At 37.4% G+C, this 19,900-nt stretch overlaps 2 protein-coding genes across 3 annotated transcripts; one reads left to right on the top strand and one right to left on the bottom strand.

The window, feature by feature from the left end:
- The first annotated feature begins 5,258 nt into the window (after window positions 1–5,258).
- LOC128881461 (E3 ubiquitin-protein ligase RING1) lies at window positions 5,259–10,008 on the top strand. Of its 2 annotated transcripts, XM_054132512.1 has the most exons (5): window positions 5,270–5,301; window positions 6,941–7,251; window positions 7,909–8,344; window positions 8,420–8,722; window positions 8,799–9,992. In XM_054132512.1, the coding sequence occupies exons 2-5, from the start codon at window positions 7,009–7,011 to the stop codon at window positions 9,014–9,016; spliced, it is 1,200 nt and encodes a 399-aa protein (XP_053988487.1). In that variant the 5' UTR covers window positions 5,270–5,301; window positions 6,941–7,008; the 3' UTR covers window positions 9,017–9,992. The 2 variants fall into 2 exon arrangements, with proteins under 2 accessions (XP_053988486.1, XP_053988487.1); XM_054132511.1 differs by having other exon boundaries at window positions 5,259–5,301; window positions 7,909–8,722; window positions 8,799–10,008.
- Window positions 10,009–10,975: 967 nt separating this feature from the next.
- Window positions 10,976–14,927, bottom strand: LOC128881168 (uncharacterized). The gene is made up of 4 exons (XM_054131950.1): window positions 14,812–14,927; window positions 13,226–13,492; window positions 11,480–11,656; window positions 10,976–11,258 (listed from the first exon to the last, which is right to left on the bottom strand). The coding sequence occupies exons 1-4, from the start codon at window positions 14,925–14,927 to the stop codon at window positions 10,976–10,978; spliced, it is 843 nt and encodes a 280-aa protein (XP_053987925.1).
- Window positions 14,928–19,900: the final 4,973 nt, after the last annotated feature.

Genomic DNA, 19,900 nt, shown 5'->3' with positions numbered 1-19,900 from the left:
GCGATTCCTTACGAGAGAATCTTCGGGGTTGCAAAGCCCGATACCTTAATTCAAAGAGACGCTACGGACGAGGAACGTCACGCGCCAAATTAATTTTGCGTGATTGATTCGCAACGATTTTAATACTGTCAGTCCCGAACGTTGAACTATCGAACTTGATCGAATGATGGATTATTTCGAATGTTGTAACTTTGCGATCTCTATCTCGATCGTTAGATCAGAGATTTCGATGTCCGAAATCTCGTTCCGTAATTGAAGAATCGAAATGCTTTTATACGTATTTTGAAAAGGGTCATTTAACCTCGCTCGGTAGGTTTAGTGTTAAGTCTTTTATTCATTATCAACTGAACCTTTTCTTATTTCAGCGATTCTCTATACCAAATCCAACATGTATGCAAACAAAATAACGACTATTGTATCGGAAGAGAAGAATTCTTAACCTTTCTTCTGAGTATCGTTAACTTTAGAAAGAAGCTGAGACAAACTTTAATGTTTGCGTTCATCGTGTATTAAATATTTTTAATGATTTCTTTTCCTTTCTTGACCGAAGAGTACTGAAATTTCGTGTATCTTGTAATTATTATAAATGATGATGACAGCATGTCAAATAGCCGCCGGACTGGTATTAAAGTACAATTTTAAAGTAAATTTAGAAAAGGGTCATTAGAGCCCGCTTGGTAGGTTTAGTGGTAAGTTACGTTATTGTCGGAACATGGCACAATGGGTTCTTATAGTATAAAACACGCCGCTCGACTGAACACGATGCGTGAAATTACGAGCGGCGAGGAACTCCTGATTCCACTTTGCATTATAGCAACCTTTGCGTAATAGTGTCATGAATGAAAGTGCAATCCTTTCACGCGAGGCACTGACCTTTCGGAGATGGAGCATCTCGCATCGTTTCGTGGCGGTAAGTGCAGAAACGTGGCTGCTGGTTAATCCGTAGGTTAGGATGGATTTGCCCGGCGGCAATTCCAGTGGGTCAGATTCACGCTTGACCTGGACTGAACGGATACATGTAACCATGTATCAGGCAAGAATACCGCTCCTTCCGGATGCTTGCGCAATGTCGGGAACAAGGAAGCAGCGAAAGAAATGATAATTATTAGAGTGTACAGGAACAAATCGCGTCGAGCGAGGAAAGCGGTAGACCGTGCCGTGATTCGAGTCGGAGATTCTGTTGTCGAATCGTTAAAGCGATCGCTTCTGTTGTTGATTCTGCTAAATTGTTGCCGACTCCCTTTTATGACGGCGTAGAATCGATCGCCTTTCACGTGGATCTGTCTCGAACGAACGGATCGAGCCGTTCGGATCTATCGTAGCTTTTCTGGATCATTATTTAGCGATGGGATGAAACTGACGATGAGTTTGTATCGGAGACGGGCAAATTTTATTCCGAATAAAAAATATACAGGGTGGGACAATAACTACTAGTACCTCGGATATTTTTAAAGCTACAAATTTCGTAGAAATATTTGCTGAAATAAAATTGCACAGTACGACGGGGGCCTATTCGGTGGCGATAGTAGTTTTTTTGCAGGTGGAGGAACTTCGGACATTTAAAGGTCACCTCCATTTTTTTAAATGGATCGGTACGTTTTTGCTTCCGTATCATGATAGAGGATCTTAAAACGAGTTCAAGGACCTATTATATAAGGTCGTCGAAGGTCATAGAAAGTAGAGAAAGGCGATAATACTTACGGTTATTGGTAGATCAATAGGAGCCACGAGATGATTTCAGCTTTACCTCGGGGTCTATTTTAGAGGTAATTTCAAGGTCAACTCGATCTTTTCGAATAGACACCACCCTCATTCACGACACCACTAAACTAATAATTAATAAATTTCAATATCTGGAGTACATGAGTACATTAATAACCGATACAAATTTCTGTAAAGTTATTAACTTTTATTAGTAATTGTTATGCAATTCTAAATAAGTAAAGGCGATTAATTTTTTAATCTTAATTTCCTCGCATTGTTATAAAATTTCTATTTAGCCTAAAAAATAGAAATCTTACAAAGGAACCCTCCTAGTCCTAGTCATCTTAATTCTTAGTAAAACATATTATCACACAATTCTTGTTCCGTTCAAAAAATAAGTATCTTCTACTCGAGAAATAAATAACTTCGTTAATTTTCCGAATTCAACAGAATCTTTTGCCAGATATATTTTTAAAGATCTACACTTCGAGAAAATACCATAAAAAAAGAATCGGTATTTTGAAAGTTCCAGACTAGAATACTCTCTTAAGCGAAACGTACGCAGGTGTTAGACTTGACTTGAATTCGCGTGTCCACGTTGAACTTTGTCCCGTCGTTAATCGTTACGCGATGCGCGAGAATTCGAATATAAAAGGGGTCTTCTGTACAGGAAGTTTTAAGATTGCAACGAAGAGGTGAAGACTATGTTTGATAAACGGTGCTCGATGGTATCGCGTTCGTGCGATCGCGAATAGAATGAAAATACAATTCCACGAGAAAAGCAGACGATCGAAAATGGCGCGTAAAGCGAGCATAATATCTATAATACAGATAATACTCGTGTGACCGTGGTCTCGTATCGCGATGGCTATGTAGGCAGCACAAGAGATCGCGGTTGAGTTATGTAAGTTCCTCGAGAGAAAGATTGTCTACTAGAAAGCATGTCAATGTGGCAATCTACGACTGTTTTTACGTAGTTTTCTAATATTAGTCGGTAATTCTTTACAGCCTGTAATTCTTTTCTATCACGCTCGACTTGCGGTGGAATAAATTACAGTTCAATGTTTATTTCATGGAGACGTTGCAACGCCGAAAATTACTGGGTAACAAGCAATTTCTATTTTATCCTCGTACCAATGTTTTACGGCGTCGCCAACGGTGCACGATTTTTAGCAAATGATCTAGATGATCTAGCAAATAAGTTTTTCGTTTCCAGTGTAAGGCGTCATTAGCTGAACCTATATTTTTGTTAACGAAACAGTGTAATAACCAGTTAAAGTAAACGGCGAAAACGGCGTCGTTCGCCGAAGGCGATTAATTAAACAGAGTTAAAAAGTTGACGGAGCAAGGTCGCCTTTAAGTGGAACAACATGTCGCCCCGTATCGCTCACCGACTGACCTATAAGTTTCGCGTATGTCTGTCCAAATTTCTACACTCGGTTCATCGAACGGTGATACGTACTTTAACGTTGATATGCGAAACACTCTAAATGTTAATACCCCTTGAATTCCTTTATGTTTACCGCCCGATCGTCCGTTGAAACGTTGCTCTGATGAAAGTGGATCACGCCTAAACCGTTGCGTGAGTCGTCTTCGACTTGATATCGAATCATTTCGTTGATGTTCCTTCGTAAGAGTACCGTTTCCGTCATCACTTTGCATTTGGTAATTTCCATTAAATTTGCATTCGCTTTACTTTTACGATATAGAAGAATAAGTTACGGAATGTGATCTATTTCATTCGTAACAATTATTATTAAAACAATTATGGATATAAGCTGAACGCTTCGTAGGCAGCATCAAATCGATATTTTAGAAGCTTCCACATCGGCAGAAGAACTATTATATGGTCCAGGAGTAAACGACTCAGTCTAAGTAATTAAATAAGTAGTGTTTCTTAACGTAAACCATATTTCGAATTCTTTAGGAATTTTTTTCTCATAAATAATAGAAGTTGCATCCATATGTTATTTAACACAATATGCTTCATTTTGGCTGAGGATGTGAAAAATAATTTTTACAGAAATCTATAAATCAATTAAATCAGAATTTTTAACTTCCAATTGCGACCCTACACCAACAGTACGGTCCCTTATTAAAAATGATGTAAAACCGAACGTTGCAAGTATTTGCAAGAAAACTTGTAAGTTTCTTAAAATATAACAAAATAATGTATCCAAATATGTTGAGAACTCAGGATATTTTTTGTCGTTTTGTCTGTATGTTCGTTTAAAGATAAAGATTGTATTACGGATACAAATAATTGATACATGATTATTTATAACGATGCCCACGTTGACACACATTTTCTACGATAGAAATCTGCCTCACATTGTGATATATACTAATATTGAATTTTGTCCACTTATTCCGCACTGTGGCGCAACCGATTTGAAATTGGTGTTGCAAACCGTTTGCGCTTTTTGTTTTACCTACTCCACTATCTTTGTTTTACCTAGATCCACGGTCGCGTGTAACTATTACAGTTTCAGAGTGGTTAGAAACTGATTGGTTGCGCCGTGTGCGATCGGCCTAAAAAGTACTTTTCAGACAAATTTTTATAATCGGTTCGGATATGCTCCTTACCGTATGCTCGATTGGGAGTGAATTTTGCTCGCGGCAGATTTACAGATTCGCCTAGGAGAACGCAGAGACGCGCGAACCATTAATTCCCATCGAAGCGTAGAAAGGTAGGTACATACAGCGAAGAAAATAAATGTTGCCGGTCCGCGTGGATTGTTGTAAATTGACGAAGAAGCGAAGACGCGTCTAAAGGGGACGTTGAACGTTTCGCGACATGATTGAAAACACCGAAGAGGAATCGTAGAGAGGTGATAAAACATGTTTTCCCGATAAGTACCGACAGACGCGAATACGGTTAGCTACAGTTAGGGTCACTAAAAAAGGTCCAGGTCCCGTCGGTCTAGTTTACCGTGTTAGATAGGTGCACGAACGCATCTCAACTCTCGCTCGCTGGAAATACGTATCTGGCTTATCTCCAGTACGCAGCAATGGCCGAGAGCCTACGCCCATCTTAGATTCTATTATATACCGTTATATTATATATTATCGAGGAAACACATCTTGCCTACGCTTATGCTTATTCCCGCCCTACGGAGCGTTCGTTTCCTTTTGACGATTATTGTCGACTTATGCGATATTTATTCGCGCGTACTATCGCGTTCCGTGCTACGTGGAGCACGCACGCCGCACGCTTGAACTTTTCAAGTCATTTAGAACTACCACTCCTAACGCTATTTGTAAAATGCCTGAGAACCGAGGTGTCTAGATTGGACGATCTATGAACTTATCACGGCTCATTAAGAGTCTTTGAAGACCCCCGTCAGTTTAATTACGGCGACCTACTTCATCGGCGTAACGAGCACTTAATTGTATCGTACCGTGCTGTGTCGAATAGTTTGTTATTTAACGGCTCGCAACTTGCACATTTAACGCGTGCCAGAAATAGTGGAACCATTACCGTATCGTACTAATCATATCAAATGCTAAAGTATCTTTTTCCATCGAAACGTTTTGCTTCTTACAGGAACGTGTCGAAGGTATCAAAAGTGAGAAGGGAAATCTAATCTGTACGAAGTAAGTAGTTGGGAACTCCAAGTAATTGCCTTTAATGATTAGATTCTGTAATTACATGAAATTGTATCTGTTTTCGTGCACTGCTTATTTTATACCTATTAGACTCTATTTATTCTTAATATGTATCTAGACTAGGAGTACTTTTATACGCGCGTGTTTTGTATACGAATGGACATTTCGTATGGAAGTGTAAACTTTTGCGCTTAAACTACATGGAAATATGCGCGCAATTAATTTAGGCAATTAATTTAAGCAGGTTATTTAAACGAATTCATTTATTTCAACGTAGAATAAAGTGAAGTACAAATGGAAAACAAAAGAATATTAGAAACCGTTTATGAAATACTAAATATGTACAACTATACTTCGTAATTTTTATTTTGGTTTCTAAACAAATGACTTCTTTCATTCGACTTTCTAAATTTCTTCCAACACAGTAAAACTTCTTTTTCAAACGAATAATAAGAATGTTACGAATTTACAATTATTTCTCGCTAACCATTAAATATGAAATTCTAAACATTTTCGATTAATGTTCTCATTAATATGAATGCTTTTTGTATCCAAAAAAGTGGAAATCATTCGTTTAGGTTTAATGGTAGTGTCACGTAACGAACGGTACTAATAAATCCAAGGAAAAATATGTGCCCAACACAGTTTCTTGTTTTCGATAGTATTTATTTTTAGAGACCCGTCATTTTAAAAGTTGTGTAAAAAAAGTACCATGTAAATCGAGGAATAGGTGTACATCAAAAATAAGAAATGGAATCTTATCGGTATGAAATAAGTAATGGAAGAAAGGAGAATATATGCATATTAGACTGCAAGCGCATGTAGTAAGTGTACAAAATACGCAATCTTAAAATTCATGTTTCTCTTTCAATTTCCTGATTGTTAACCGACTTCGAATAGGAGGAGGTTACTCAATTCGACATGTGTATTTTTTCTTTTGTATTTCTTGCATGATAATTCTACAGTGGGTGTAGAATGTATTCGTACACCGTTCAATTTCCCAAAAAACTTTTGTGTGAAATTGTAGCTTCTTAACTTCTCTTTTTATAATCAATGATATTTTACATATTCTCGGAAGTCTCTAAGATAGGTATAGTCCAAACAACATTTACTAGTTAATGTAATTTGTGAAATTAACAAAAAAAATGCGAAAAGTAGGTAAAGGTGTACGATTCTTATGACGAACCATTTACAGCAGAGTTTGTAACGTAAACACGTTAGTTTATTGCTTCGTGCGAATTAGGAAACATCAAATTTTCAGTCAAGTACTTTTAAACAGTTTTGCGAATACTTATTGCTTCGACATTTTTATCGATTAATTATTTTTTTCTTGTTAATTTCGCAACTTACATAAATAGCTATTTTTTTTTCTAATTTATCTACTCTAGAGATTTCGGAGAATATGTAGAATGTCATTGTTTATAAAAAATAAGTTAATAAATTACAATTTTACACAGTTTTTTCGGAAATTGATCGGTGTACGAATACTTTCTACACCCACTGTATGTTGTTAAAATATGTTTTCGTATATTACCGAAATTACAGTACTTACGTGTTATCGATTCTTTACCTCGTTGATCATGTTACCGACTGCGGCATTTTTTAGAATTCTCATTTCTGCCGCTAGGTGATCATGTCCGCGGTCATAGGTTGTGTGAGTACAGTACTTCAGCTGACGGCTTCTATGTAGTCAAGATGGCTTCCGCGGAACAGGTCGGGCTGAACAAAACTTGGGAATTATCGCTATATGAGCTTCATCGTACTCCTCAGGATGCAATCACCGATAATACCGAGATCGCGGTTAGCCCACGGAGTTTACATAGTGAACTCATGTGTCCAATTTGCTTGGACATGCTTAAAAAGACTATGACCACGAAGGAGTGTCTGCATCGTTTCTGTTCCGATTGTATCATTACGGCACTTCGAAGCGGTAATAAGGTACGTAACTGTAACGAGATCGTCACGTAACATAGTAATTTTCAATTCCGCACACAGTGTTTGTTCTATGGCTGTCTCGAAATCTTATTTCGTTAGAAGTAAACAGTCCGTGTTGTGTATTTTGATGCTCCGTTTCTTTCTAGCATGTTTGTTGTGTACATCTCGCTTTAGCTAAAGTACAAGATATAAACATTTGTAAATTAGAATGATAATCATAAAAATGGGAAACCTGTAAATTTTATGAACGAGTACATTAGAACAAAAACATCCCGGATACCCATTTCTGTCAGACACTGCAATTTTAGCGCGCTTTTTAAACTGCGTCGTAAAAAAGAACGATGTATCGTTTTTTACTATTGTTTTAGTTTGCCAAAATTAAATGTTTCTTAGATTTCTGTAAACGAAAAATTGCTTTCTATTCGATATCAAAGTGAATTCTATTTTTCTTTCTGTTATATTTGGAACAATGAGGCACAGAGATGTTTAGTCGGTTTAATCATTTAGATAGTGCAATTGTTATTTCACTGAAACTTCTTATAGTAACGTAGTGACATTTATCAATATTAAGGAATAGTGGTCAATAAGTTTCTGTGCTGACAAAGGTTGAAATGGTTTCAGAGAAACCTACAAGGATATAAATTTTGATATTGTTTATAGGAATGCCCGACATGCAGAAAAAAATTGGTGTCCAAGAGATCCCTCAGACCAGATCCCAATTTTGACTTATTGATTTCTAAGATATATCCAAGTCGTGACGAATACGAGGCGCATCAGGAAAGAGTCCTAGCAAAATTGAACAAATCACATTCGCAGGCTGCTCTAGTAAATTCTATTACAGAGGGGATTAAGTTACAGAGTCAGAATCGTCCCCAGCGGTCTCGGAAAAATGCAAACGAGTCTGAAAATGCAAGCAATGCGACTCCTTATAATAATTCTCAGAATGCCAGTGCGCCAGCCACACCGAATGCAGCAAATTCTGCAAATCAAAGCGATTCTTCTCAGAGCACAACAGGACCTTTGAATAATAGTAGTGGGGGTAATTCTCAAAATTCCAATAGCGTATCCCAACCTGCCAGCAGTCCAGCTGTTTCTGGTAACATCGTTAAACAAGAGAGTAGTTCGACAACCATATCCGATGCGAATGAAATTGATCGTTTCTATGCTTCAGGCACAACATCCAGAAACTCTACTACTCCGTCGCCAAATCCAGCAAATCAAATTCCTAAACCGCCTAAACGGCAGAAAAGTTTACAGAATTCAGAGAATGACTCGTCTAGTGCAGAAGCTGAGACCGGTGGTGGTGATTCCATGGTAGATACAGAAGGCGAAGGTCCTAGTGAACCATTGATGCTTAACGAAATCGAACTCGTTTTTAAACCACATCCCACAGAAATGGCTGATGACAATTCGTTGATCAAGGCATTGAAAGAAAATAGCATTAGATATATTAAGACCACAGCAAACGCGACAGGTAGATATCAGACCAGATTTCACATTACTAGGTAATAGAAATCCCGAAATAACGATATCCGTGCTTATTTTTGTAGTGGATCATCTAAGTAAATACTTGGCTATGAGATTAACGTTGGATCTGGATACGGAATTATCGGAGTCGGATAGGTTATTAAATTTCTGTATCTATATAGCGCCTTCTCCTGGGCAGCTAGTCGTGCTCAGTGGATCTCAGACGTTGCGGCAAGTCAACGATAAATTCTGGCGTGTCAATCGACCTCTGGAAATGTATTACTCATGGAAAAAGACCTAGGGAAGGCCTCGAAAATATCAATCCGACGGGAGCTAGTCGTGTTAAGCTCCTCTATTAAAAAGAGTTCGTACTACGTGGAGTACAGAGCAACGATTGCACTGTTTATATCAGAAACGACCGATATATTTTACTGTACTTCAATAGCCTTGACATTATTTTCAAGGACGGGGAAACGTGCGGGAAAGGAATTTCTCGTATTTATCGACAGTGGTGCAATTTTTTATCTTCTTCGGTACTGGTTACTAGGGTTTTCTCTCTCGGGAAACCATTGAAACGGATAGATTTTTAATTAAAGCTTCGCGCACGGCAATTGATTCCAAAGGAATAGAGTTTAGTCTCGGATACAAGATAAACTGCCATTCACCAGACATTGCATTAAGAATGGATCGATGAAATTCATTCGGGAAAATACGTGTCGCCGAACTGTGACTTACTCGCGTGTAGTATTTATCAGACTATGCCCTCTTTCGACAGGTGTAAGTTAATCCGGTGTGTCCAGTCATATATATATTTCCACAAACCGATGGCCTCAATGGTTGAACTAACTTATTTCGATAAGCTCCGATTCCCTGTGGACCACTCTGTATAGTTTCACGCAGAAATAAATCAATGTATATACTGACTTGCCACGAAAACTGTTGAAATAATTGATTAACGAGTTCCTCTTATCGATAGTTTCTTTTCGAAAAGGAACACTTTTTCCATTTACGTTATTCGTCGTGATTTATTGACTTCCTTTCACCACCTCCATTTTCCTCAAAGTGCTCTTTCATACAAGAATCTAATTTTCGATTACGTCGAAGATACACGAAAAGCGTCTTTGGCGTGGTAGACAGAGTAATCGATAAGAGCCGACCCCATCCTGCGCCCTCTTGCATTTCCACTGAACCGAAAACAATGAGAACTCCACCTTCGATGATGCCACCCTCTTTTAGTAAACGGGAAACCACATTAAATCTTTGGTACGTTGTGTTGTACATATTGGACTTTCCCGTATACAGGATGTTCCGTTTAAAGCGGAATGTTTAAATATCTCACGAGAGGATTAAGCTATCAACAAAATGATTTTATAAATGTTATTTTGAATAAAAAAGTAAATTATACGGTGCAAATAATCGTTTTGTTAGTGAAGTGGTGAGGGAGATTTAACAAACAATTTTTTTCCATAATGAAATATCAAACAAATTCATCGATCTATCATACGTGATCATTTATTGTAATATAAATCCTTAAGTAATATAATAATTTTACTTAAAAATATATATTAGTAGTTCGTATTCGCTACTTTAATATGTAAAATAGCTTCAGATCGATCAGAATGTTTTTCTAGCATGCGTAGATAATAATGTCAGAAGTCCAACCAATAATTGGACCACTCACTTTATGAATAAGAATACTGGTAAATCCTTTGAAATGGTTTCGTTTTAGAACGAGTGTTACACATTTACAGTAATCGCGATGAAAGTTTCACAGCACGTAAATGTTCGAATCGAAAGGGTCAACACAGCCGGAAGTACGGCACATTATAGTCTCCGGTTATCCGCCACCCAGTCCTTGGTTTTCTCGTCCTTTCACAAGCCCTAATACTAATTAATTAATTCATATGCAACATGTAATTACAGGGTACGCAGCGAAGTAATAATCAACGTTCCTAATTAACGCTCGAAATGAATTTTAAGAAGTGTTCTGTGCATCACTGCGCTGACCTTTTGATAATGACTGATCCATTAACGGCATGGTACTTAATTGTGTTCCCGTCCAAGGTCGAGCGCATTGTTACGAGACTTCGCGATTCTGGATCGAAGTAGGAATTCTCCTTTCGCGTTTCGCAATTACGTTCATTAATACACAGGAAATCCATATTACGTCAATTTATATTCAAGACCACGTTGTTGATCTGGACGATAACAAGACGTTTCGTAATGCACCATTCTGCCACCGTTATATAGAAATTATTTGTTATACAGGAGACGATGTTTTTTCGCTTCTGTCGTCCGAAGTATCGTCGTTTTCCTTAGAATCTGTATCGTTTGGCTCCGTAACGGTAGTCGATCCACTGGCCAACACCGAGTCCTCTTTCTTAAAATCCCACGAACTTCCGTTCTCGACTATTTGCTCGTCGTCGCTCGCTTCCTCGCACGAGTCGTTCCCTGAAGATTCCTCGTCGAAAATGTCTTTTCCGCTCCTCGAAGGGTCATCGACATTGTACTCCAGAAGTTTGTAAATATCGTCCGGAGCAAACCTGAAAGTTCGTCCTTGCGTCAAAATACCGGGCGGAGATCCCTTCGGACCATTTTAATCCTATTATTCGTTATCACCCTGTTCGTAGGGGTGTCCTGCGTTATTCTTCGCTAACGAGGAAAGAAGAAAACCCATTACATCAGGACGGTCTATCCCATTTTCTGGTAACGCGAGCAATTCCATCGGCAACAGGAATGGATAGAATTACGAGGGAATACTAACGGCATCTTATAAGGCTCCTTGTACCATAGCGGATACCCCGAGGGATTCTGTTTCCCATCGGGAATTGAATTCTCGGCCGGTACCGAATGCAGCTTGAAATGCGGTGGTTCCACCGTCTCCTCCAATAAAACTGACACTTGTCGCGCGTATTCCTCAGTGCCAGCTGTTCGTTCTAATCTGGAACAAATGTCTTTTCTCAGACTTATAATGACGCATTAAGAAAGATATATTATTCATTTATAAGATATATTTATATTTCATTATTTCAATATATATCATTATAAAATATGTCAATAATAATAATAGGCAATAATAGACTAATAATATATATATATATATTTTTTTTATATTATTAAATATTGATACAATATTTATATTATACTTGATACTTTATAATGAAATATAAATATATCATTAATATAAATATTTCAATTCAAGTATAATATAAATTTCAATCAAGTATAATATAAATATTTAATTTCAAGATATATTTTTTATTATTCATTTTACATCGGTAGATTATGGATTTTATGTGTTTGTTGCACACGCAAACTTGAGAAACATTTCATCATATATCTAATCATATATTACCAGAGCTAAGCTACAGCACTAGGTATCCATATTTTAAGATTAAAGCCTTAAGAAACGTCGATTTTGTATGTGAAAAGGTTTCATTGTCAACGAGGTAATGATTCTTTATAAACGTGTCGACTTAAGGGAGGAGTCTGGTCCAGCTACTGTATTTTTCTGATGCATATAATTTCCAGATATAATTAATTTTTGTTATTGAAACTTTTTTTTTACATATAAAGAAACGTTCAAAGAAGAAAATTTGACAGTGTAGATTTAATTTGAATGTATACATATATAGATATAGTAGTCGCAAGGAAAGACGCATAGCTCATCGAATTTTTATCCGATTCACTTGATTCAACGCTTAAATTGAAGGTAATTAAGTTTATATGCTACTGAACCTCGACTCTTAATGAATTATTATTATAGCATAAAGTTATTGCAAAATAACGGCCGACACATATCGTTAATTTTCATGTTTTTTCCCGCCATTTTTGCAATTGACAATTTTTTTTGCAAATTGAGGTTCATACGCACTTTACGTACTTACTAAAGAAAAAAATTTTCTGATTTTATCTATCAGATGTTTTGCCAGGGCTCCACGTATCCCACCGTTTTGACCGAATCCTTTCCTTGTATGCATGTATACATTCAATTTAAATCTACACTGTCCAATTTCCTTCTTTGAACGTCCCTTTATATGTAAACAAAGTTTCAATAACAAAAATTAATTACATCTGGAAATTATATGCATTAGAAAAATACATTAGCTGGACCAGACTCCTCTGGTCTTCTTTTCATTTCCGACTTTGTAGGACCTTGAAGGTCATTGCATAGTATATGAATGAATATTAATTATAAATATTACCTATTCTATGTAAAAAATTAAAAATTACCGTCGTTTTCTTCTTCAGTGTTATCTAATAAATTAATAGTTACGAGAAATACTCTGACTAATAACAGCGTGAACACCTTGTATATTGGGTACAAGTATGAAATACAATTAATTCTAGCGAGGATAAATCTGTGACATCGTGATAACAATTGTAAAGTAAAAAGTAATTGTGACAACCAGAGATAGAATAGATTGGAAACGTGATTAAGATGCAGTAAGCAAGAGAAACGGTAACGTAACACTTTAGCAACTCGGGTGGCAGTGTTGTATATATTTACTTGTGGACCATCTGCCTGGTAAATTCTAATCTTGGCGCTGTTCTCAGGGGTGAAGAGGTAGAGTTCAAGGAACTTTTCGTTTTTTCGAGTTGCGGTTTATTTGAGCCTCCTTGGACGTCGTAGAAGTTTCCAAAGTGGACAGCGGCGTCTTTTGGAACGTTCGAGGCCAGTCTGGCGTCTTTAGGAAGTTTGCTCGGTCTAGAATCATTCTCTACATTGTTCGACGTGTTTCTCGAAAAGTGAGACTTCTGCTTCCTTCTCGCAAACCTTGGAACGACAATAATTGCATGTTAAGACAACGATATACGAGAGGTTGTTAAACCAGAAGCGAGCTTGCGTATAGCCACTGCTCGATATTCTCTTTACAGGCTAGTTGGTTCTCCGTCATGTTTATTAAATGGCTTTTTGGTTGAATCGTTTATGCGATAGGTATCTTCGATTCGCTTGCCTTCGGAATTCCGTTCTCTGGGATTTTAATAAACATCCACTCGCCACTACTCAAAACGTCCACCAATATTTAAATGAGCTTCTATCGTACGTAACGACATAGGTTGAAATACTGAAGATGATAGTGTATAGTTTTAACTGCTTTCGATTAATGTTTTAAAAGATACTTAAGGTCAAAGTTTCGAAAGGTATTTGTACCTATTTTACAAGAATCCGTTGCAACAATGATAAAGTAAGAGTATACTTATAACTGAATCATCGTATGGATAGTGTTAAATTTATTAAAATAATACTTATACAATATGTACTAAAAAGATTTGTAAAGAATAGTTTACCGCTCTCCGACTGTATTACAATCTACAAAAAAAGCTCCAGTGGCGATGCTGAAAAAGCAAAGCATTACGCATAAATAGGTTAAAAAATCATTACTCGCATCTTTGATCTAGCGCAACCGTTTGATTCGTCCACGATTGACAGACGCGCACCGTTACGGTACATTTATTTCCGTTACATTCCCGGAAAACTGCACACGTCGAGCGGCTATTGACGGTTAATTCATCGTGACAAACAATTTGCAAGAAATTACAGGGAACAGAGAGCGCAAAAAACTCTATGAAAGTTGTCCGGTGGCATCAGTTGTCAACAACAATCACGTCCGATGAATTATTCATTCAAACGAATTGCAGCTCACGGATATTGGGTGTCGCTTCCTCGGTTTATGTTTGTATTTATCACGTACGGATCGGAATCATCGATTTCTCGTCGTGTCATCGATCTAATCAGTTTTTTCGCAATATTGCTACAGTTGTAGTTTATTGTAACCTGATTTATTAACAGACTTCGAAAAGGAGGAGGTTACTCAATTCAACATGTATATATATATATATTTTAATAATACTTTTTCATTAAAATTACGTTCGCACAAAATTGTCGAAGTTGAAGTCATTTCAAAGTCATAGTATAATTCACTGTTGAATTATAGATTATATTAGATTATATCGCTGTTTCCCAAAATAACATACGCCAATCTGGATCATTTTCTTGTACTTTATCTCGTACATTCGTGTAAAACAATTTTTCCAAAATTAGGAACGATATAATTTTTCCAAAAAATTGTTTTTATAAAATCTGATACTCACTTACGAAATTTGCCAATGAAAGATGGTGACACGTATAGGTTATTCGACGCCGTAGATTTCTTTCGACGATCCTTGGCGATCGCGGTCGTGGAATTCCCTTTTGATCCTTTAAACATCTTCCCTGGCGACCGAACCTCGTCTCTAATGGGTTTATATCCTTAATTGAATCACGATTACTTGGAAATTTTGTTGTTCTTGGACGTGTGTCAAGTATCGTTGCGACATCGATTCATTTCGAGAGTCGGGTTTCAATCGTAGTTCAGTCACTCCAAAGCAGTCGTCGTCAATCCTGAACGGTGAACTAGTGATGCACACGAGATCTCGACGAGATCTTGACTTGATCTTGAGATTTTTACAAGATTGGCAGTACAGTTCAAAATGTCCAAACATTCTCTAATGAAAACTAATTATATTCCTGCTAATCTAAATCTAATCTCACTTTACACTTTACACCTTTGCATTTCACACTTTTTATATCTAAAGATCTTATTACAAGCTCGCAGCCATTAGCTCGATATTATTCGCGACGAAGGATTGTTCGTCACGAATAATACCGATTACCAGGTCTCACCACGTGGAGGTTGCTGCGACTGGAGACCCGGAGATAGAAGGAATCAAACTTCCTTCGATCTCCCTCTACATAGAGTATACACACATAAATGCATACCCTACATAGAGTCGACGAGCTTAATACTAAGTACGAGACGATGAAAATCAAAGGAAAAGAAAATTCCCTTCGATTTCCAAAGCCTAAATCTGACTCTGCCAAATAATTATTTGAACTAAATGAAAGCTAAATGGAAATCGCGACACGACGCGACCATGAAACTGGACTTACTGAGTCAGTCCCGTTTCCTCTTGTTGGATCTGGACTCGAGAGGAAGACGATCGACGCCTCCGAACCAGTCCTCTACACCCTGCACCCATCTGGGAGCCACGACGGACCCGACTTGTACCCGTCTCACTGCGCTTTGGACTTACTGCACTACGCCGGGAGCCTGGACTACACCAGAAGGGATACAGGGAGTAGAGAACCGATCCGGAGGAGCCGATTGTCCTCTTCTCGAATACAGATCCACCAGGAGGACGGCAACCGACCTTTCTGTCCAGTTACACAGTTGGTCACTTCACTTATCACTTGAAGTAATAGTGACCGAATTGGAGAACGAAGTTGCGAGTCCAATATGGACCTACGAACAAAGCAAAAGAATTGAACAAATGATTAATAATTATTCGACAGAGGACAGACACTCGTACACGCATGCCTTAAAACTAACTTAGGTACATGCCTTAAAACTAACAAAACCAAACTAAGCTACCCACAAGCAATACCAAGCTACGATAACTAAGGGAAACTACACAAGCAAAATAGGAGGAACGGAAGACGCGGACGCGCGATCGCGAGATCCATACCGACCGAAGGATCGTCGAAGAATGAGCTCTCACCCCTCGTGTACCTGTCGGTCGAGGGTCGCGGCTCGCGTGTACCTCGCGAAGTAGAGAAGGGGAAGGGTGAACAACAACCCCGTGACGCTCGATTCGAAGGCTCGTTGGATCCATCGAGAAAATAATTCGCGAAACATTAATATCACTGCAAAATCATATTCCCCATCATTGTTTAAATAATAAGTCTTGTTAATAATTAATTGAACTATTGTCAGAAATTAATATTTTGTTGGTGCAATCCATAGATATTAAAATATTGACAAATTTCTCACGATTAATGTCTCGAATGGATACTTATTCTGAATCGTAATTGTTATTAATGTTTCGAACATGAATCGAACACTGAATGATACTATATGTATCACAAATATTTAATTATGTCGGAGGTATTAAGTTTTAATTGTTCCAATCGATAGATATTAAAATATAGAAAAATATCTTATTCTCAACTTTTCGTGTTCGGAAATATTACTTTCTCGAAATACATTAGTATAATAATCTAAAACTTTAGAATGGATTGAATATGTACATCTCCGAATAAATTGAATATTTACAATACGTATAGTAACATTCAGTCTTCGATTAAATATTAATAAGAATCACGGTTCAGAATAAGTATTAATCGAACACAGTAATCCTAAGAAATTTTTCTATATCGTTATATCTGTTAGCCGGAACAACTAAAAATTAATTTCTGATAATACTTACATTAATGATTAACAATATTGATTAACAATTTGTTCAAGCAATGACCGAGAATATGACTTTGCTGTAATATTATACCGCATGGACAGCGGTAGATGCTTTTTCTAAAAATACTCAAAATCATTACTAACCAATAGGTAACTAACTCGTGATTTCTATCAGTAACCAATTACGTTTCTTTTGAGTAGCTTCGTCTGTAGACGGTCTAATAGTTTCCGAGATATTGGACCACGTAAGTTTTGTCCCGCTAGATCGCTGAAATATCACACTGTGTGCCGGTCGGAATTTGCCCTCAAAGCAGAAACGGGTTATAATATTAACAAAGTAAATCCTCGATTTTTCAATGCATAAGAGTTTGCACAAATTCCGTTATCAAAATACATTTGAAATCTTATAGTTTCTCTAATTGTTCCTTCTTTGGGTTGTTTCTCGTTCACTTAAATCCTCGAGGACGGTCACGACAAATTATATACAGAGGAATGAAGCGATAAATGTTAATGAGCCGTTGCGGTTGTCTCATGACCGTGCGTTGCGCAGGGATTCTCGTGGCAAAAAAGAACGACATCGTAAACTATGTTGTCTCGTTTTTACAAAGTATCAAGAAAGAGCGGATAGAGGTCTGGGCAAACAGGAAAGGAGCAATGAGAGTAAACGGGGGAGACAAACGCGGAGTCGAATGTATTGTGGATAAGAAGGTATAGAATAGAGCCGCGATTATTTATGATCGAAAAGAGCGACGGGACTAACTCGAATTCGTGCACGACGTGAGAAAAGGGAGCAAAACCGCGTCGCCAGGCGTGTGATGCATATCTTAAGCACGTGTCTCGGAAAAGAAACGGCTCCTTGGTCCTGACGCGGGTACAAAATTATTTATTGCCTGCTGCATCGAGAAATGCTAAATATTTCAAAGGGTTGAACGGTCCTCGCGAGATTTTTATCATTTCCGTTCGATCCTTACAATTCGAATGATTAGTGTTCACAAGTGGTGCATTCAGCCTTTGAAGAGCTACTTTACCGTTTTCCTTTGATAAAGGATCTGCGACACGTACTTGCCTTCTGCCCCCGTTTTCTATACGCATCTTTCGTTCTTCGTTACGTAAACGTGGCGCAGCGTGTAGCAAATGGGATTTACACGTACAGGGCGTTGCGTTTGCATGAAAGACACAGGTCCCGTGTAATGGTACTTTCTGCTGTCAGTAGGTTTTAATTACTCCGCGAGGCATGTATCGCAGCTGGGTTTGAAATTATACGAGCCGAGTAATAAAGAGCTGGCGGGGCTTCGGAAAGTGATTAAGCAATCGGCAGGTTTTCTCTCGCTTTGCAGAACTCGAAGAGTTCAGACGCGCAGAGGGAGGTCCTTTGATCAGGCTGAAATTTCTCAGCCGAGCACTTTTGTAGGTAATGCCTTGAAAAAGAAACGGCACTCAATGCGCGTTGATTGGATTTGTGATTGGCTGGCTTCGGCTCGATTCCTATCCTGAAAAACTATCAAAACCGTACGTTTTTAAGCCCGACACTCGACAACTCTAATTAAACTTCCATTCCGAATCTTTGTTACTATCTTTGTTATTTTCAATTTGTACTGTCATTCACAATTACACAAATACACAATTTGTATTTGAATAAATGCTTTTAATTTTGAGATAAAATATTTGTTTATTCATTTTCTGCTTTACGTTTTAGTTACAAGCATAATAACAAGCATAATAAAAATGAAAATAAAGTTGATTCAAAGCGTATGGATAGAACGAAATAGAAAAATTATATATACAAACCTAATCTCAACATTTGTACAGATATACAGACGATATTATTCATTCTCAGAGTAGCTGGCTTCTTATACATCTTTATTGTCTATGTTCTTTATAAAGAGTAAACTTGATGGGGAAAAAATATGCATGTACCTTCGAAAGTCACCGATGGCCGATCGAGATGGAACTTGATGGGTATTATAAAGGATACGAAAGGACCCCAGATGTAAAATTTTAGCTTCGGCAATTTATGCGTTTAGAAGATACAGATTCTCAATTATAAATCCGTCATGATAGTTTTTCGGTGCATTAATTATATCTTATTTTCGGGAATAATATTTACGTTCTCTGATGAAAAGGACATTCTATTATTGATTTATAATATCCATAAACAGACTTAGAACATTTCGAAAATTACCGTTTGTCCCGCTAGGAAACGAGTCCTTTATTATTCCCTATCATACTCTACAGTTTGAATAAAATTGATGTCTTATTTACATACTTTGTAAGCGTTCTATTCAATTGAAGTTTAGATATAAACAATTTTGAACAATAGTCGATTCAAATTCACCATTGTAATTACGAGATAGAATAGCGTAAAATCCACACGTCCTAATTCATGATACTTCCAGAAAGGAAATGTAGTTGTAGATCGGGGACAATAGAGACCTCACTGAATATTGCAAAGTACGTAATTCATGTGAGTCCAATAGCGTGCTTGTTCGGTTAGAGATACACATGGATACACACAACGAGTATGCACTGTGGGAAACTCTTGGTCGTCCTGTCGTATATTACCAACTGCATTGCATCGGTCATAAGCAATGGTGCATCATACCTCCACGGAACTCTATATAAAATAGAAAATGAAGACCTCGTCTAAGGGAAAACTAAACGAAGCACATGTTTAAATTCAATCATTTGTTGAAACGATAAAACAAACTTATTACATAACATCAAACACATAATATTAATTTGGAAATAGTACAGTGCCTGGAGTTAATTTAATAAATACTTATTTTGTTGTTGCTTTGAAATTTGTACGCATCCAGTTGTGAGAAATAATAAATGGCACAATAATAAATGCACGAAAAAATTGTATAAAGTTTAGAAATTCACACATTTTAAAAGGTCATAATGAATCTATAAACAATCTTAACCAATTTGAAAATTCATACATTTTATAA

This window comes from Hylaeus volcanicus, chromosome 8 (assembly GCF_026283585.1).
Source record: "Hylaeus volcanicus isolate JK05 chromosome 8, UHH_iyHylVolc1.0_haploid, whole genome shotgun sequence".
In the NCBI taxonomy this organism is placed as follows: domain Eukaryota; kingdom Metazoa; phylum Arthropoda; class Insecta; order Hymenoptera; family Colletidae; genus Hylaeus; species Hylaeus volcanicus.
Note: the sequence above shows the minus strand (reverse complement) of the source record. Positions and strands in the feature narration are given on the sequence as shown.